This window comes from Falco naumanni, chromosome 4 (genome assembly GCF_017639655.2).
Source record: "Falco naumanni isolate bFalNau1 chromosome 4, bFalNau1.pat, whole genome shotgun sequence".
Classification (NCBI taxonomy): Eukaryota; Metazoa; Chordata; class Aves; order Falconiformes; family Falconidae; genus Falco; species Falco naumanni.
The window spans coordinates 7,652,381-7,671,266 of record NC_054057.1 but is presented as its reverse complement, the minus strand read 5'-3'; the positions used below and the strand labels follow the sequence as shown (position 1 = coordinate 7,671,266).

The window sequence follows — 18,886 nt, the reverse complement described above, 5'->3', positions numbered from 1 at the left end:
GCAAAGCAGTTTTAGGATTTGTCCTAACCATGCCTCATTCACTCACGATGATTCAGGAATTTACATGAAAGGAAGCACAGGGGAAATGCTGGTTTACATAAAATCTTAGAAATATCAGCTTTCTCACTGGTAGTGTTACACGTTTGCATCCACAGTTATTTTTCCATTCTGTAAGTAGAAACATGAGTCTTACTCTTGCTGGTTAGAATACACAATTTCCCACAAGAGGTCACCTCTTCCTACAGCATCCAGACTGGTGTTGTGAGCAGTGGTGCCATGTTGGCAGACCAGACAGGAAATGCATTTCGCCCCCTTTTAATCCCAAAACTTAACTCAAAATCTCCACTGACTCACTCGTCACCTTGCTACTGCATGAACAAGAGCAGAAAGGCAAAAAAATCACCCCCAAGAACAATATATTGTAGGGTGTAATGAGGACAGTGTGAGAAGTCTTTTTAAGTGACATAAAAGGCAATTATTAGGAGGAAGGAACACAAAAAATTGTGTTACTTCCAAGCATATAGACTTCAGTAACAGAACTGCTGATGTCTCACTATGTCCTGTTAAGTCATCACAAATCACTGTACCAAGTAATGACACAAGAAACAACGGGTTCACATCATTTCTGTGACCCTGCACAGTGTGCTCCTCTGAGGCTGCTCTGCCCCAGGAAGGAACCAAGTGGGTATCATACAGTAAAGCTATCAAGCTGACAGACAGGCAACTAGCAAAACTTTTTAGCATAAATCAGGTGAGTTGTTAAAATTCAGTACAGATACCAATACAGCAGCAAAGCAATGCTGCTTTTATCCCCACAATGCACAGCATTTATTAATTGTACATTTGCAGGGTTAATAGGGTTTGTGCTTAAGCAACTTACCTTATGAAATTATGCAGAGATATTAAAGTATAATAACATGCTTTGTTATTTACGTCCAGCAGGTAAAAGCTACTTCACACAGTTTGAAGATGACACTATAGCATGACAACTTTAATTACACAGTCAAATGCTAATACAGCTGAACCCTACCTCAGCATTCCATTGCAAATTATTTAGGAATAAGAAGATATGGGCTGTTGCTTCATATGAATTAATCATCCATTTCTATTACCCCTCGTGACATACAAGACACAAACCTGTCCTGCTCTGCAGGAATAATTCAGAGAGAAAACAAAACAAGGAGAATCACAATTCCAGTATTTTTTCCAGCCTTTCCACCCACGTTAGTTCTAAGTGAGCACGCGACTTTGCAAAGGCATATACAACCTCCAGCACTCTCCATGAATCGCTGTATTTGGAAACGAGGTTTTCTTGTGCATAGTGCAAGCGCTTCACTGATTCAACATGACATATATTGAATAACTACTGATGACGAAGCCTTAGAAGACAATTTCAGAAAGCAGAGCCTTTCCTTGATTTTGATTTACAGCATAATTTAGTCTCAAGAATGACTAGACGGTTAACCTGGACACTGAGCCCAACAGCTGTTTTGTGTGACAATCAGACTTCTACACAAGAAATACCATTCTCATAAATAAAGCAACCTACTGACATACACTGAATAAACAGTGCTGTTCATTTTTAACAGCACTGTAGCTGCATCAGTGACCTTCAGAAAGCATCATCTGTGTGCACATGATAAGCCAAAATGGTCAAGTTATAAATTTATTTATTTTTTTTAGTGTCATGCTAATATGTCACTTGAGCTTGCTGGGGTCTCATCGACAAAACAATCATTTGTCCAAAAAACTGCCCATACTTCAGATATGCCAGTTGTGACAAAACCTATTATTGCGGAAGGTCTGTCAGGTTCCAATTTCTACTTGACTTAGAAAAGGCATCTCATACAGGGAACCCCCACAAATAACTGCACTTTGAAACAAAGAGCTAGATAGTCCATCAGCTATTTTCTGACTACAAATGGATGCAGCTACACATGATGCAGGGATACTTTTAAGGAAGAAATAAGAAACATACCACTATACTAGTACTCTGACCCTCTCTAGAATACAAATGTTGAAGCATGACTGAAGTCCTTTGACACTAATTTCAGCATTGCTTAATTACTAATACTTTCACTACCATGGACTAAAACAAGAAAATGAACTGAAGAAACACACTTTGTATCATTAGCAAATTTTTTGTGTGTGCTAATAACAATTATAACACTATTTTAACTTAACTGAAGATATAAATAATATTAGACTGCGTTTATTTGGTTTTAGAAAGAATGCATTGGTGGATAACCATATTGCATCTTTAATCAATTAGGAAATCAATCTTTCTTCATGCATGTTCACAGCTCCTACTAGTGGTAGTAGCGTTCTTCCTAGGCCTGAACTATGAACAGTGCCAAATGTTATAATCCTGCCACTTAAAGACAGAATGATTCGTGCTGTTCAGTGTTATGGGCTTTGTTTTATTGTTTTGCTTTGAGGAAATGAGCTACACTTTGTACATAGCAAAGCACTCATGTGCACCACACTTCAGCAACATACCCATATTATTTCCCACTCTTAAAGCCAGGACAAAGCAGATTATTAAAATACCTCTTAAATGCTATCTAAGGATTATTCTTCTGCATATCCTTCTGCAGATGGGACAGGAAGCAACTCACGGCACAAAATATTAAGCAACGTGCATGGCCTGAAGAAAGAAAGTCTGAAAGTCTGGAGTACATCATATTAAGACCATAATTTCTGTGACATGGTACATAGAAGCAGATAGAATAATAAAGTACAACTACCTACAGTACAGCAAAGTTGAGTACTACCTGTTATGAAATTGAGAAGACTGTAACACAGTAACTTTTTTCTCTTGTTAGGGACTATCGTGTGCCTCTCTCACGTGATCTACTTTTGTTCAGACAGCCACAAACATGTTTTATTTTGAGGCATACAATTCACTCTGATGATAGGGAAACATGCCACCTACTGCAAAATGCTTTTCTCAAAGCTGTCAATGAAATAAATTAAAATCAAAATAACCTTTGTTCCACCTCTGTCTGACTTCAGTCATGATCTTTAAACAGAATTATGCTAGCTATTGGTTTGAAACCTGAATAAGCAAACTAAAGTGAAATGAGTTTGGGAACGTATTTGTTCTGTGTAATGTATTTGTTTCTACTTATTCTGCAACTGCTTTACATTCATTAAAAGCAAACGTACCCCTAGCAAGCATAGCCTTTCTAATAGACTGTGAAATATGGAATATCACCGATTATGCTAAAAAACATCAAAATGCAAACAGAATGAGAAAGAATCTGAATCAACATCATCATGTAAACAAAATATAAAATGAAAAACACTTGTAACACCACAGATGGTATACCTTTAACTATTTACCAGATGCTCATGCTAGGGATGACCCCAAGCACTCTGAAGTCACCAAGAGTCTTTGCCTTAACTTCAAAGAAATTGTTTGCTGCATTAAAAAAAAAAATGCTTAGACTCACATATATTGACATTCCTAACCATTGCTGCAATTCTCAGAACAAATAATGACAAAAAGTGTGTATTTTAATGCTTACCATTATCAGTTTTGAGATTTCCATTGCTGAGCTGTTTTAACCGCTTCTGATGGGATTTGCCATTGTAGTGGATTTGTGCCTGAGCAGCAGAGTTCAGTTGAATGTTACAAACATTACACAAAGTGAAATTGGTGTGTTTCTTTTCTCTCTCCTTCTTTTCTTCAGTGCCATCAGGTCCTAATTCTTTCTCACCTTCCCTGTCCGGGACGGATGTGAAATCTGAACTGTATGAGTGGTTGTCAACTGGTAAATCAGGGCTCCAGGGCTTCTTCATATTTTCTGTAGGGTGAAAAACTGTAAGAGGGAAAATTGATGAGTAATACAAAAAAATACACACAAGATACCTAAAATTGCAAAAAAGTAAAAGGCAGAAAATCATTCTTTGCATTCTCCTATCTTAACACTACATTTCTGCTCATGTATTTTGCTTTTTGTTCACGTTTTTTAGCTCTGCTATTTAATATGAGTAACTTCACAGCCACTCAATGAATGTTCAGATGTTCAGGGGCACTACCAAATCCATCACTGGAGCCAACCTGTCACAGGGATTTTTTTAAAAAAATATTTTTTAAAATTATTTCTATTTTAACCCTTGATTAGTTTAACTTTTTAAGAATTATCTTATGAAAATGAACCTTACAAATGTCAAGTTAGAAATCTCTGCAAAGTCTAGATGAAGGTTATGACATCTTAAGTGTTACCTTCACTGGGACACTGTATTGGTGCAGGTGCCTAAGTGCTGGAGTGCGGCCCCTCCGGGACAAAGCCAGGGGCTGTCCCATGCTGAGGACAGCTGGTTGCAGGCAGCTCCAAAACTGACCCACCAGTGCCCAAAGCTGAGCCCATCAGCCATAGATGTGGCACCCCTGTGATAACCTGTTTGAGACAGATAACCTATATTAAGCCACTGTCCAGCAGCTGAAACAACTCAGAGAAACAGTCCTGTGAACAGTGGAAAAGGAGGAGGAGGAGGTGCTGCAGGCACTGGAGGGCAGACTCCCCTTCAGCCCCTGGTGAAGACCACGGTGAGGCAGGCTGTCCCCCTGCAGCCCATGGAGCTCCATGGTGGAGCAGGCACCCACCCACAGATCATGGAGGAGCCCATGCAGGTGGAGAGGAGCCTACACTGGAGCAGGTTTTCTGGCAAGACCTGTGACCCCATGGAAAGGACCCATGCTGGAGCAGCCTTTCAATAATTGCAGCCCACGGGAAGGACCCTCACTGGAGCAGTTTGTGAAGGACTGTATCCCATGGGAAGGGCCCCTTGCTGGTACAGAGGAACTGTGAGGAGTAAGGTACAGCAGAGATGAAGTAATATGGATTGACCACAACCCATATTGTCCTGCACTGCTCAGGGGTGGGGGAATAGTGTAAAAGAGTCAGGAGAGAAATTAAGCCAAGGAAGAAGTGGGGGGACAGAGGGACAAAGTGGTTTAGAGTTTTGTCTTTGCTTCTTACCATCCTACTCTATTTTAATTGGCACTAAATTAAATTAATTTTTCCCAAGCTGATTCTCTCTTGCGCATGATGGTAACCCGTAAGTGCTATCCCTGTCTTCACCTCAACCCACAAGCTGTTCCACCTTATCTCCCCCTCCCTGCCCTCGTGTGGAAATGGAGTGAGAGAGCAGCTGGGTTGGGCGTCCAGCAGCCAGTCGAGGTCAATCCACTACAGAAATACAAGTACTTATTACAGCAGAACTATTTTATAATCCTTTCTAGGATTAAATCCATATGTATCACATTTTTATTTTTTTTTAATATAAACTATACAATAAATAGGTCAATAAACTCTGTGTGGAGAGCAACCTATTGTTACCATTCCATTACACGCACTCCTACATTCAAATACTCCACTTGACTAATCGCTACAAATCTGTAGCTGTTTTAGCACTTAGAAATGCAAGATGCATTTTTGAAGCTGAAAAAATCAAAATCAAGGGGGAGGGGGGAGGGGAAGTTAGTCTCTGTTGTCCATATTTTTATATATTGGTGTTGCAATCAACAGAAGAAAAATATAAGCCCCTACATTTTAGTCAGCTAAGCTTAAATGCATAGACTTCACTCAAGTTTATTAATTACATATTTAGCAACCCCTAGTCATACTCTTTCCACTCCTGTGAATGCTTTCAAGCCCAAGTCTAATAATTTCACAACATCTCTGGTTCAAAATAGTTCAAAGACAAATAATAAACATATTCCATTAGTTCTTATCTTAACCTCCCAGGATTGTAATTCAAGGATAGTTAACTTCAATTCGGCTAATACGAAACTGTAACAATTACAGAAATGAGAAGGTAATCCCACCTGTAGAACTTCAGCTGAAACCAATGTAAATAGGAGTTTATGTGATTAAAGGTGAACAGAAACGGCACAGGTGAACAAGTGCTCTGAGCACAGCAAACCTAATTTACTATTCAAGGAGTGCAAAAATGTTACACCAACTTAGCATCTTGATGAGACCTTTATAAAACATATAAATCTTTGAACTGCTTGTTCTCCCAGACTTTGTGAATAAATGAAGGTCTAGCCAAAGAATCTAATCTGTACTTTGAGTGACAAAATTACTGCAGCCTTCAATATGATACTATTTGGTCTTTAACTGACAAATCAGTCAACCTAGAGACAAGAAAGATGATTGCAGCAACACAAGAAAATGTGCTACAGATGCCTTTAATCCCAGATCCAGACAAGGTTCAGTACCTAAAAATAAGTCTAAACAAGTCTTCAGATTTGTGTCTGATTACACCAAAATACTGCAAATTGTTCTCGAGAGCTTCAAGTATTGTAAATTTCACCAGCTAAACGTTTTGACAGCCCTGCTGTCATTTACTGCCTTCCAATCAAACCATAAAGACAAGATTTTCCTAAAGCTGCAAATCTATACCTATCAGTATTCCAAACAGTTTCAACCTTAGTTTTCAGATTTGTATGCTTTCTAATTAGTATTGTGTTCTTCTATGCTATCTAAACTCTATTTCATTTAAGAAAGTACAGACCCAGTTCTGAGAGGAGCTCTGCACTTGCTATAGCTTAAAACCTCACTCAACCAGTTCAGTCAGCATTATTATTTCTGCTTTTGTGTACAGTCAACCCTTACCTAGGATTTTAGTTGTCTAAAGCAAGAGGTGAGAAAGCAGGCTAAACACCTAATTCCGAAGCAGAATTAAAGAGGATAAAAAAAGCAGCATAAAAGTAAGTCAAACCTATTATACCAATTGTGCTCATAGGAACTTCTATTGACAAATCACAACAACCCCTTATGAGACGGTGGAAGCTTAGGAGAAAACCTGAGGTTTGACTACGGAAGGTCTGTACCATATCTCTTCTAATAGAAGGAGGAGGTTTCTCCTGAGCAAGCAGCAGCAATCCATCAACCTCTCAGCCTTCTGTAATTTGCTGGAGATATTGTTCACTCTAAAGAGAGCTATATTCAACTGTCTAAAATATTTTTAAATTAAGAAATTCAATCTTTAATCAAAATTACAAGGATTAAAATACAAACACAAAAGCACTAGTTTAACTGAATTGGTCTAGATGACAGTAACTTTTCAGGAATCCCCGTTAATATACATGCTGTAAATTAATATACATCAATCTTTTGCATTGAAAGCATTCCCCACTAGAGAGCAGTACAAATTTAAAATTACAAGTACAATATATCTCTAGATCTATAGTGTTAGTCATATAGGCATGAGATTACTATAATAAAACAGATCTTCTAACCAAGATGTAAAACTTTGTAAGCAAATACAATCTAGTAAATTAAACAAACATTGTGTATTGTGTATACACGTCTAATTACTTTTGAAACATTTACACAGATAAACTGGCAACCTAATAAAGTGTATTAGCATGTTATTACATCCCTCTAATATTCCAGTCAACACAGCCTAATCTACGAGAGTTTATTTTGGGCATATAGAATATTTCTGTCTTGCATTCTAATCTCATTCCAGAAAAAGAAATTATAAAATGCATACTCTATAAAGGCACAGTAAAATAATAAGGGAAATTCCACCCTGAAAATAAATGATTCAAGCTTCTAGCATTTGATTTGTGCTTTCATTAGAAAGCTATGATTGCACTAGAGCTTCAATACATTTTTGCCTATTGCCATGTCTCTCAAATCTGAACGAAGAAGAGGACAATTTGTAACTGCAGACTAGGTGACAACTAGGAAAACAGAAGTTCCAGAATACATATTACACTACTGCCTACCACCATTTTCTTTACAGATACACAGTGACTTCTGAATATGTAATGGCACAACTAAAGTGAAACATTACACACCTGCACAAACCACTTGAGCCGATGCTGTGAGACAGCCTTACGTAGCAGTACACAGTATGATGACTGGACACAAATGGTTTGAGGAAAAAAAATAATCCCAAACTTGAAGACAAAAACTTCTGGAAAAACAGAAGTACTTTAGGATTAAAAACATTCTGAGTCCTTCTTAGTATTCCTTAAAGGACAAGGAAACAGACAGAGCAAAGGATAAGGAAGGGGAAGATATCCAACTGAGTATAACTTCCTGAGCTACTTTAAAATATAATTTAACGTTCTAACTAGTATTTGAAAGGAAAAAGTAAATCAAGTTTGTGGAATCTTGTAAAGATCAACCAAATATTTAAACTAATGCAGATGCAGATTAATTATTGCAAAGCAGCAGAATTTCAGTTCATGCCTACATCATTGCATACTTTATTTTCTGGAGTGAAAGGTTTTGGAAGCAATTTTGATTGGTGGGGTTAAGGAAAAGAATCCTTCTTTTATTCTATTAGGAGATTACATGGAATATGATTAGAAGAAAACATTATAATCTTAATTTCAAAAGCAATTTTAAATTGTTACTAACATCTTATTGGTTTGAGCTGCTGATCCTACGTGGAAATAGATAAGCACTAAATGAAAACCCTCCTTGCCTACCATCATATTATAGAGTTCACCTTGATGTACTGGTTATGTATCAAATGAAGTCATCAGTTTTGCAGATAACTTTCCTCTCCCCCACCCCGCCCCCCCCCCCCAAAAAAAAAAAAGAAAAAAAAAGGAAAAAAAAAAAGAAAGCTAACTTCTCAACCTTTAGGAACTCTAATGAAGACTGCAGTGAACTGGAAAGGAATGAGTAAGGCAACCAAGAACTCAAAATTTCAAGCCAATTTAAATAGCATTGCGGATAGATGCTTACATTTGTTTTCCCTAGAGCGCTGAACTCAATTTTGGCTCAATGATGCTTACCAGTAAAATGAACTTTGCATGACATTATAGCTTTGTTTAGTAGAAAACTGTCCCATGTGGAAAACCAGCACAACTACAATTTGTGGAGTTTGCTGGCTTAGCTAACATAGCTACTGCCTGGGGATTTCTCTTCTGAAATGTGCTTGGATGTAAGGGATTAGAAATTACATCCTTCCCATAAACAATCCTTATCTTCTTAACTGAAAGACAATAGCACGCTTTCTATTCAAGGATGTTCAAAGGAAGCTCCGCTCATTTGTATTACAAGTAATTGTTTCATTTCCAAACTGTCTTGTCAGCACAGAACCATCCCAGTCACTGTGACTTTGACCCTGTGCACATAATAGTCAAGTATGTTGCATACATTTAAGAGACCAACGGAGTATATGAACCCCAGATTAAGAGACCACTACACAGGTTAAGTCAGCTGTATTCAGTGCTGACCACTTGCCATTGATGAATGACACAGTACATCTTCAAGAATGCCTCCACATCTCCTCCTCAACAGGTCACTACAACAAATACATTCCTGTAATAGCTGAAGGATAGAATATACAGACAGGACATTACGGACCAAAGTCCACTAATTAAAACATTCAGGGATTTCTAATATTTCATTCCAAGACTGTGAAAGACATTCAAATGGCAATCATCAAAGATGCAGATGCTTGCATCTCAATTATTCACCCCTAGACTCTGAAGCCACTGTAAATCTCACAAACAGGGCCTATGTCAGATCTCACTGTGACATAGACTAAAATTATAAACTTGGGTGCTTTGTTCTCAGAAACTTTTATTCTTCTTCCATTGCTGATGTCTATGTTGTAGATCTCAAGTTAGATGGGATGAATCTCACTCTGCCTGCCATAACAGCCTCTTCAAATGCTAAAAGGACTGAACTTTTGCAGGTAATAATAAATCCCAGTTTTCAGATAACAACAGATATGAACAGATAGCTGCTGTTTTCAAAGAAACTGTTGCTAATGCAATGTTTAAAAAAAAAAAAAAAAAAAAGATCAACCACTTACCAAAATCCTCTCCTTAATTATCACTTTGTCAGCTTTCATGTCTTGGGGGAATGTTACCAGCACACCACAAAAACCCCTCTGGGTAATAACTTGAATCTTCAAATCTTTTCAAACATAAATTTGGTGCTGTATCTTTCAGGTAATAGGACGTTACTGTTTGATGACAGTCATGGTAGCACAGTGACCTTTGCGTCAGCCTTTTAAGAATCTCTACCACACTGAGCCAATATAAGTGACAGGACCCTTCCCAGAGCTGGTATCTGTATGCTAAGGTCTATCCCATTTACCTGTTAGGTTACTCAAAACCCCCTTTTGCATTGGGTACTTGTAATGCCTTTACCAAGAAACCAGTGACAGCTGACTTGCCTTTGCAATGTCTAGATTGACCTCACTGAATAAAACGTTGACTCTATAAAATTTGTTCCTGGGAGAAACTTAAAATGAACATATTGCCATCTATTTTATACATGGATGGAGGGAGCAGGATAGCCTGGGGGAAGGATCAGGAATACAGAAATAAAACAGCTTTTGCCTCCTCCACCCCCATTATCACTGGATGATGTGGTCCCAACACTGTAGCCTTCCAGTTTTGATCAGGTTGCACCTGCTCCTGGTTTTCAGCCCAGACCAATTTAGGTCACGAATAGTCTATTTTACACATTGCTGCTGTGGCAGTTACAAACATGCAATGAGAAGGACAAACAATGGAAAAACGGTGAAAGGGCACTCATGATAAAAGCACTGCATCTCTGAAATGCAGCTCCCTCCCAAATGACCTGAGTAACCTTCAGGATATGCTGCAGGACTAATCTGTTTTCTCTGGATGGATGAATGAACGTCATTTCAGTGGAAGAGCTACTGGGGAATGGGAACCTACTGGGATTGTAAAGGCTTTTTTTAAAAATAATTGATTTTTCAGGACCTTCTTTGTTCTGAGTCTTTCAGATTTTACCGTCTCTCAGATGAAAATTAAATACAAAATAGTATATAATACAATAAAAGCTGATGTGAAAATGTAGAAAATACACGCATTAAGTAATTTTACACTGTTGGTAGGCTTTTCTACTAAGAGTTTCAGGACTGCAAGAATAATCACTTGCTTCTAAAAAGCAAGGAGGAGTTTCTCAGGTCATACACCCAAGAGCTAAATTACTAGTCAGTGATAAAACTACAGACAGAAGTCGGTATTTCTTGTTGCTGTCTGACTTGTACAGCACACATCAAATCCCATTTGAAGCCACTATTTACCAAATTTTCTCTTCAAAAAATCCACACAAAATACAGTAGAAGAGGTAGCTTAGGAGAAAAAAAAAAAAAGGTAAGTCAGGGAGAGAAACACCTTATTATCCTGTTTATTGTTCCTCTGTACCCTTCCAGCTCCTCCCAATCTCACTGCTGTGAGCTGTTATACCACTTCAATCATCCATGTGAATAATAAGAAAATCATAATCATCATCATCCCAGGTGATTTTTGTGAAATTTAAGAGGAAAATAACCTCTCGAGCAAAAATTGCATCAAGTAAAAGAAATAAAGGCAGGTTTTCCTCACGTGTTTATTGCTGGGGGAGGGGGTGGGGTGGGCAGACGGGGATGAAGTGGAAGGAGATGGAGGTTATTTGGGCTTGGAGGGCTTCGTAACTTAAATGTCTGTGTCCTGGGACTCATCCCGAGAAATGCATCTCTGCAAACTGAACCCTGTAAGAGCAGATTTTTATCCATTTGAAATAGGATCATTCTATATTCATATACCTTGAGCAACAGCACACAAAAATAAAAGCCTGGGCTTTTGTTTTGTTTTGCCAGGAGAGCACTTAAATCTTTTTCAAGGAGGGCTGCATTTCAATACTGCAGAAAAGGAACAGACTCCAGCCTATCTCCTGTCACAGCCACACACACCACGAGTTCCTAAAAGAACTTATAGATGAACTAAACAGAAAAAGTTCATCATTCCTTGGTTCAGCAGTTCCCTCATGCCAGAAGCAACCAACAGACATCTCATGCTCTCAAAATATACTGCAGTCATTTTTTTAATTGAGTTCTATAAAAAGAGCTAAGCACTAATCAACACCATATGTTATTCAATTAGCTAGTAATACATATCTATTTCTCAAGCCTATGCTAACATAATGGAGCACTTTGGGTGGTTTGCAACTATTTAAAGACCAAGTAATTAATTTGCAAACATCAGCTTCTAAAATCTGAGAAGCACTACTGTGGTGACTTAGAGCCAATGCCAAGCCATGAAAACTCCCTCATTTGCTCTTTATTTAATCCGTTTTCAGAAAGGGCCCTTGTGAAGACAGATTTCTGCCTAAAATAGGGTCAAAGAAAGAGACAGGTTCAGCCGTATGTCTGGTACCCAGGCCCCAAGGGATGCTCTTCCTATGAAGGTGAAGCAAGATGTTTGCCTTGCCTCACCTCCATCTCCACCACCTTGTGGTATAGACCACCTACAGAAGGCAGTAGTTAAAATGGCAAAAGGCCTAACTAGCAAAGCTATGAAAGCTCAGCCTATGAAGAAAACCTGTTGTTGCCATGCACCCTGAAGTGTATTTTTTTTTCTATATTCTTGATTTCCATATTTGAGAATTCCCCTCTCAGCCTTGAAACTCCTGTCAACAGCACTCTGAGTTGGCTAGGCTCAAAAAGAAGGGACAGAAGCATCTGATCACAATTTAGGCTGCCAGTACTAGGCAAAGCCATGGGTTTAGCATTATTTCTGAAAAAGTAGGCAGTCAGGACAGATTTTAAAGGTCAGGTGAAACACTGCAGATTCTTCAAGTTATTAACTCCGAGCTACACATAAATTAAACCATCTAGCAGGGTCCAGAGACAGGTGTAAAGAAAAAAGACATCCAAAAGGAAAGGACAACTGACCTTTTCCTACAGAACTACCATAATTTTGTAGGTATTGGAATTAGAATCATAGAATTGTTTAGGTTGGGAAAGACTTTCAAGATCATCAAGTTTAAACATCAATCCAGGACTGCCAAATCCACCACTAAACTATGTCCTAAGCATCACATTTACCTGTTTTTTAAACACTTCCAGGGATGGTAATCCCATCACCTCCCTGGGCAGCCTGTTCCAATGCTTCACCACCCTTTCAGTGAAGAATTTTTTCCTAATACCTAATCTAAACCTTCCCTGGTGCAACTTCAGGTTGTTTCTTCCTATGGCTTGTCACTTGGGAGAAGAGAATGAGAGAACACTCGCCTCACCACAACCTCCTTTCAGGTAGTTGTAGAAGTCTCCCCTCAGCCTCCTTCTCTCCAGGCTAAACAACCCCAGCTCCCTCAGCTGCTCCCCATAAGACTTGTGCTCTAGACCCTTCACAGTTTCATTGCCTTTCTCTGGACACGCTCCAGTACATCAATGTCCGTCTTATAGTGACAGGCCCAAAACAGAGCACAGTGTTCAAGGTGCGGCCTCGCCCGTGCTGAGGACAGGGGGACAGGGGGACGGTCACTGCCCTCATCACGCTGGCTGTATTCTGATCCAAGAATATTACTTTTGATTTCACAGATAAAAATCACCTCTTTCAGCCTCTCTGGATCAACCCCCTGATGTGGCATCAGACTACAACCTGTCATCCAGATAGCCTAAAAGTGCCATATTCACCTTAAAGTTCTTCAGTTTTCCTAGTACCTAAATACCCAGTCAAATCTTTGTATTTCAGCAGACAATAAAAGCATGAACATTTGTTTGGGCATAATGAGCAACTCATTTTTGCAGACGAGTAAGTTCCGTTCTTAATACTCTAATACAACCACTAGCTACCACTGTATCCAAAGAGGTAATTTTTAAGTTCAGTTAGTGGTTTTTTTCCTCATTTGTTGATAAGTTATATCTTCAGAAACACAAGTCACTTTTTCTTTTCTTTTGTGGTTAAGTATTTCTGCAAGATGCCGATGAATAAACATATACAACATGAAACAGAGAAAGAATTAAAAGGCAAGTCACATGAATGAGCTCTGTGGGAATTCTGCTTAAAAAAAACAAAAAAACCCACCACCACCCCAAAAAACTATCACAGAACAGAGAATGATAATTTTGAGACAGAGTTCATCCCTACAATCATTATTACGCATATAAAACACAGCCATCTGACACTGAACAAAATAAAATAAACTTGCAATAAAAGTAGTCATGGTGGTGAAGAGGAAATTAAAGGTCATAAGCACGGGTTTAATAAAACCCAGAATTATTTTTTTTTCTTCTCAATTCGGGAGGAATGTCAGAAATCTGTGGTTTGTAGGGTTTGGGGTTTTTTTTCCACAGACACAATTTCAGAAATTATTATTGTCTTGTTCTTTGCAAGATGATTTCTCAAGATTGCCAGAGTTCTATCATTTGAATTCTTAAATCCTCTCTGGCCTCAGGAAACAGCAATGTTTCTTACATAAAACCAGCCAAAAGTTAGAAGTCAATCTACCCACTCTTTTTGTTATACCTTTGTTTTAGGAAGTTGCTATGTGGATATTTTTTAAACAAAAGGCCTATAAAACAAAGAACCATAGAAGAGCAAAAAAGCAATTTCAGTGCTTCAATCAGTTACACTTCAGAATAAATTTCCAGATCAAACAAAATATTGTACATTTTGCTTCCCTGTAAATGCACATTTACAAACACCTGTTAAAAAAAGCTTGAGGAATTAGGGCTTATATTTGAGTATTATCATTTATACTTTCACAGAAGTAATCGTTTTTTCAGATTATCTGCTCATTATAAAATATTCAGGTAGCTCCGGCAGCATTTACAAGCAAAGGGGTTTTTTTATTAATATTATTTTATTGCTTCATTACACCCACTGTAATGTTGAATTTAATGGAGAGCAGATCATTTTCCAAACAATGTAAACACATCAAGGTGAAAGTCTGCTGCATTTGGAAAGGTTAGCAGACGTTTTTGCAAGTGCATGTGAAAGTTATTGTCATTTATCTTATTCTTGCACCTTTGGACTGCAAACAAAGAGGATGCATTTAGTGCTGCATTCATGGCAACACGAACACAATTTCTGCTAGTTTACAGCACATGTTTTTGAGGGTATAATTTGCAGCTTTAGTTGAGAAATATAAACATACTGTATATAACTTAAAAAGCATATTCTCTGCCATGTCTTGACAGCCAAAGTCTTCCTCGTTATATCCAAGGCTGATACAATGTTCTTCCATGTCAAACATACATTTACTTCAATCTCTTCATCAATATTATGGTTTTAGAGATAAATGTCTAGCCAACTAGACTATGTATTGGTAAAAAATCTGAAAACCAAATTGGGAGATCTGGACCTTTCCATGTTTCCCCAAGATGACACAGTGTCCTACAGCAGCAGCTAAAATCTTTTGTTACAGACATGCAAGGCCAACATAGGGTTTCACTTACGCAGCTGGGGAATTATTTTAACACAAAGCCTATCTGTCTGTGTCACATTTCTAATAACCTTTTCATCACAGTACCCAGATGTAATGCATTTATAGAAATGCTTATGCATCAAAAATAAAAATGTGCAAATGGAATCCAATTACTAAAAAGAGAAACGGGGATGATTTATTTTTTATTTGCGACAAATTCGGGTGATTCACTATTAGCAAATGCAAATGCATTTTCAAGATATGATTGTTATAATACCATAGGTTGAGTATATGTCCCAGTATACATCCAGGAAAATGTATCATAGAATATCAGAACCTAAGAGGACCTACTGGGCAATGAGATACTTATTGCAGTAACTTTTTCCTTGCATTGCTTTCCCATGAGTTTAATACACTCCTCTGTTAAATTCTGTGTGGAAAATGAAGGTAGGGGACATCGGGGAGAATTTCCTTTTATTTTTTATAAGTTACATACATGAAAATAGCTTTTAGGGTATGTATAAGGGGAGGGCTTGAAATTATTTCTGTACGTTTTTATTGATCATATACAACTCAATAATAAAAATATGGAAATAGAGGAAAACATGGACAAAAATGACATTTCAAGCCCATAACCTCCTCCCCTGGTGCAGGGGGAGCTGCTTCACTTCACTAGTAAAAGTCAGCCCCTGTTTATTTTACAAGATATTCCAGCAATACCTTCCAAAATCTAGAAAATTACCAGAGAGGCCCAGGGGCTTGCTGGACACATTAATCAATGACGGTGTCTTAATATTGCTAAAATACAACATAGGCTTCCAGTTTTGCATAAATATACATATCCTTTCTGTGCAAAGTTGTTCTGGGCCACTGTCTTCAGGATTCCACCACAGTATTTTTTTTTATTAGGCTTTATACAGCATAGGTTGCTAACAATTAAAAGGCATCAGTACTTCTGAAACACCCTCACATGACTGGAAGTAATTTTTTGTCCTAAACCAATATATTTCTAAAAAAGAATCATGGAAAGCATGGGAATAATACCACACACACACAGAAATTAGAATAACTGATGCTTTCCAGCCTTCTCTGGGAGACCTTCACAGCAGTACTTCCCTTACTGCACTTTGCAGCAAATGCTCAGAGTGCAGACCCAGAACGGCTGCTCTTGGGAAGCCTAAGCACTTTGCTCAGCCACTGTGCTCTGCAAAAACTACTGCTGCTGAGTCTGTAAAATATTTCCAGTTCCGCTGACCATCTGCAATCTCCCTCAACCTGTCAGGGTGGGCTAAAGCTGTTAAAAACTTCTGAGAAGTCATGCATGGTAGAATTTAAAGCTCTGTAAGACCTATGAAGTTTCTTCTTTCAGCCATGCAGATTCAGATGAAGCAGCTTACAAACTTTACTAAACAGAAGTTCATAAAATCCCTGGGACTTGCCTGACTACTTAATTTTTCAAAATAACAGCTCTGCTTTGCATTAAAATATTTGTTAGCACTGAAGGTCATTTAAGAGTACTAAATAAAATATACATGACAATTTCAGTACTAACTCATTTTGAAATGTGATTTTTTGACAAAAGGTTAGAAGACTTCACAAAATATGAAATGGTCTAATATTTCAAGGCTTTTAACCTCAGAATTAGTTTGTCTGTCTGATTAACCTCATCACCTAAAACATTGCACCTCACTGGACATGCACAAGACTTCAATCTAAATGAACTTTTTCAGAGAAGTTAGAGAAGTGTTAAACACAAAGGATAGCAGTGCCCTTAGATACTGACAGAGCTTACAGTATGGTGCTCCTTCCACTAAAAGCCAGATCTCTAACAATCCATTTTCCCAAAATGGCAAGACAAACAAACACTCCTATAGAGGTGCAAGTCAGGACAGCAGCCACTGAAGACAGTGGCATCACATTGGCATAAAACCAGTGCAAGAACAGCAGAATCAGATCCACATTTTCCTTCTACCTAGACACTCATACAGTGATTTCAGCATCTCAGCAGTCACTGGTGATTTTAGCATCTCAGTAGTCACCATAATTTCTGCTGTTCTTGCTATGCATTATAGAAACTGTCACTTTTTAAATTTATGGTATCTTTTACAGCTTGGGTTAAAGAACACTTCAAGCACTTTCAGTGTTTGATATACCGCTACCATAGAAGAATAGAAATGAGAGCCCTTTATTAATTTAGACCCAGACTACCAGACTATTCACACTAGCAGTCTCAGGGAATTTTAATGGGATTACCTACCTGCATGAGTAAGAACTTTTATATGACAAAAGCTTTGCAGGACTGCAAAGCTTTTCTAATCAGAGAAGGGAAAAACTTAATGATGAAAAAGTATAAAGATTACAACAGCTAAAACTTCATTGTTGACTCACAAGGCTGCAATACATTCACCATGTATTTAATGAATATCTAACCAATCAACTGGTTTTAGTTTCCTGAGACGATCAGTAAGGTAATAAAAATCCAAACGATGTCAGTTACTTCCATTGTAAACCTTGATGCTGTCAGGTTTGTTTCTTCCCTGAAAGATTTCTTCATTAATAGAAGAAAGATCACTGAACTATGGGCAACAGAGATAAAAAAATATACCTCTCAATACACATTCATTTATTTTTGTTTCACTTTGATGGCAATCAATTTGAAATCTTTGTTACATTTTCATTTTGTTTGTCACAGAGTCATATGAAGAGTAAACACTGCACATAAGCAAAGCCATCAAAAACACAGCCTAAAAACAAACAACTGAACAAATGACCTTCCCCTAAGCCACTGCACACAAGAGACTACTCCATCCTACCTCTCATTTCCCTAGTTTAGACAAAATCATCATTCTTTTACTTAGCATTATTTAAATCCGGCCCAATAATGTCATTTGCAATCAACATTCACTGTCAAGAAGCAAATGGGAACGGCTTACCTTGCTGTGTAACAGTGCTATCCACTTCAGCATGCCTTGCTCCTACAGCACATACACATCTGGAACCAACATAAACTCACTGTCATCAACTGCTTTTCACAAATCACTTGATTATTGATCACTACACTTATTGCTCTTCATTGACTGAGCCTCATTCCACATTACTGCTCTCCTGCTGCCTCAGCAAATCCTGAAATTTTTATTGCAAGAATTCACATGCAAAGCAAAGCAGTGAACCTGAACCTTCACACTAGATACCTTCTTACTATATCAAGACTTTTTGCAGTTATCTGCGTTTAAGTAAAAAACAAAAAAACGCAAAAAAAACCCAAAACCAAACAACCCCCCCATTTGTCCATTACAGTTGCAGTCTTTACCCAAATATAAGCAAAAAGAGGAAGTTCTTTTTCCTTTTGTAGCGCACTATGACTTGTATCTTTTATTTTTACTGTAACAGACACATTTTTTCATTATTGAAGAATTCAAAGATCTGTAACATACAATTAACTAACCACATGGCTTTAGGAAGGTAATTGCTCTGAATGACCACAACTACTTGGGAATCTACAAGGACTTTTTTTGAAACACTGTCTGCAACAAAGCATACATTTTTCTGTCCTGCCAACTAACTTCAACCCTTGCATGTGATAAGTAACTTCAAGGACAGGAAAGTTTATTGTATGTACTTATTTATACATAAATAATATATATGTGCTTAGATATACAGATAGATATATCCAAGGCTTTTGAAAGTAGTATCAATGGGGTCATTTGAGCAAATCATTTCAGGTCAAAACC

At 37.9% G+C, this 18,886-nt stretch overlaps 1 protein-coding gene across 1 annotated transcript in view; it reads right to left on the bottom strand.

Annotated features, from left to right (window-relative positions):
• ZNF385D (zinc finger protein 385D) overlaps positions 1–18,886 on the bottom strand; it is a 435,096-nt gene that overhangs the window by 343,387 nt on the left and 72,823 nt on the right. Inside the window, exon 2 of the mRNA XM_040593042.1 lies at positions 3,531–3,824. Coding sequence (XP_040448976.1) covers positions 3,531–3,824 — 294 coding nt within the window. The remainder of the gene's footprint in view (positions 1–3,530; positions 3,825–18,886) is intronic.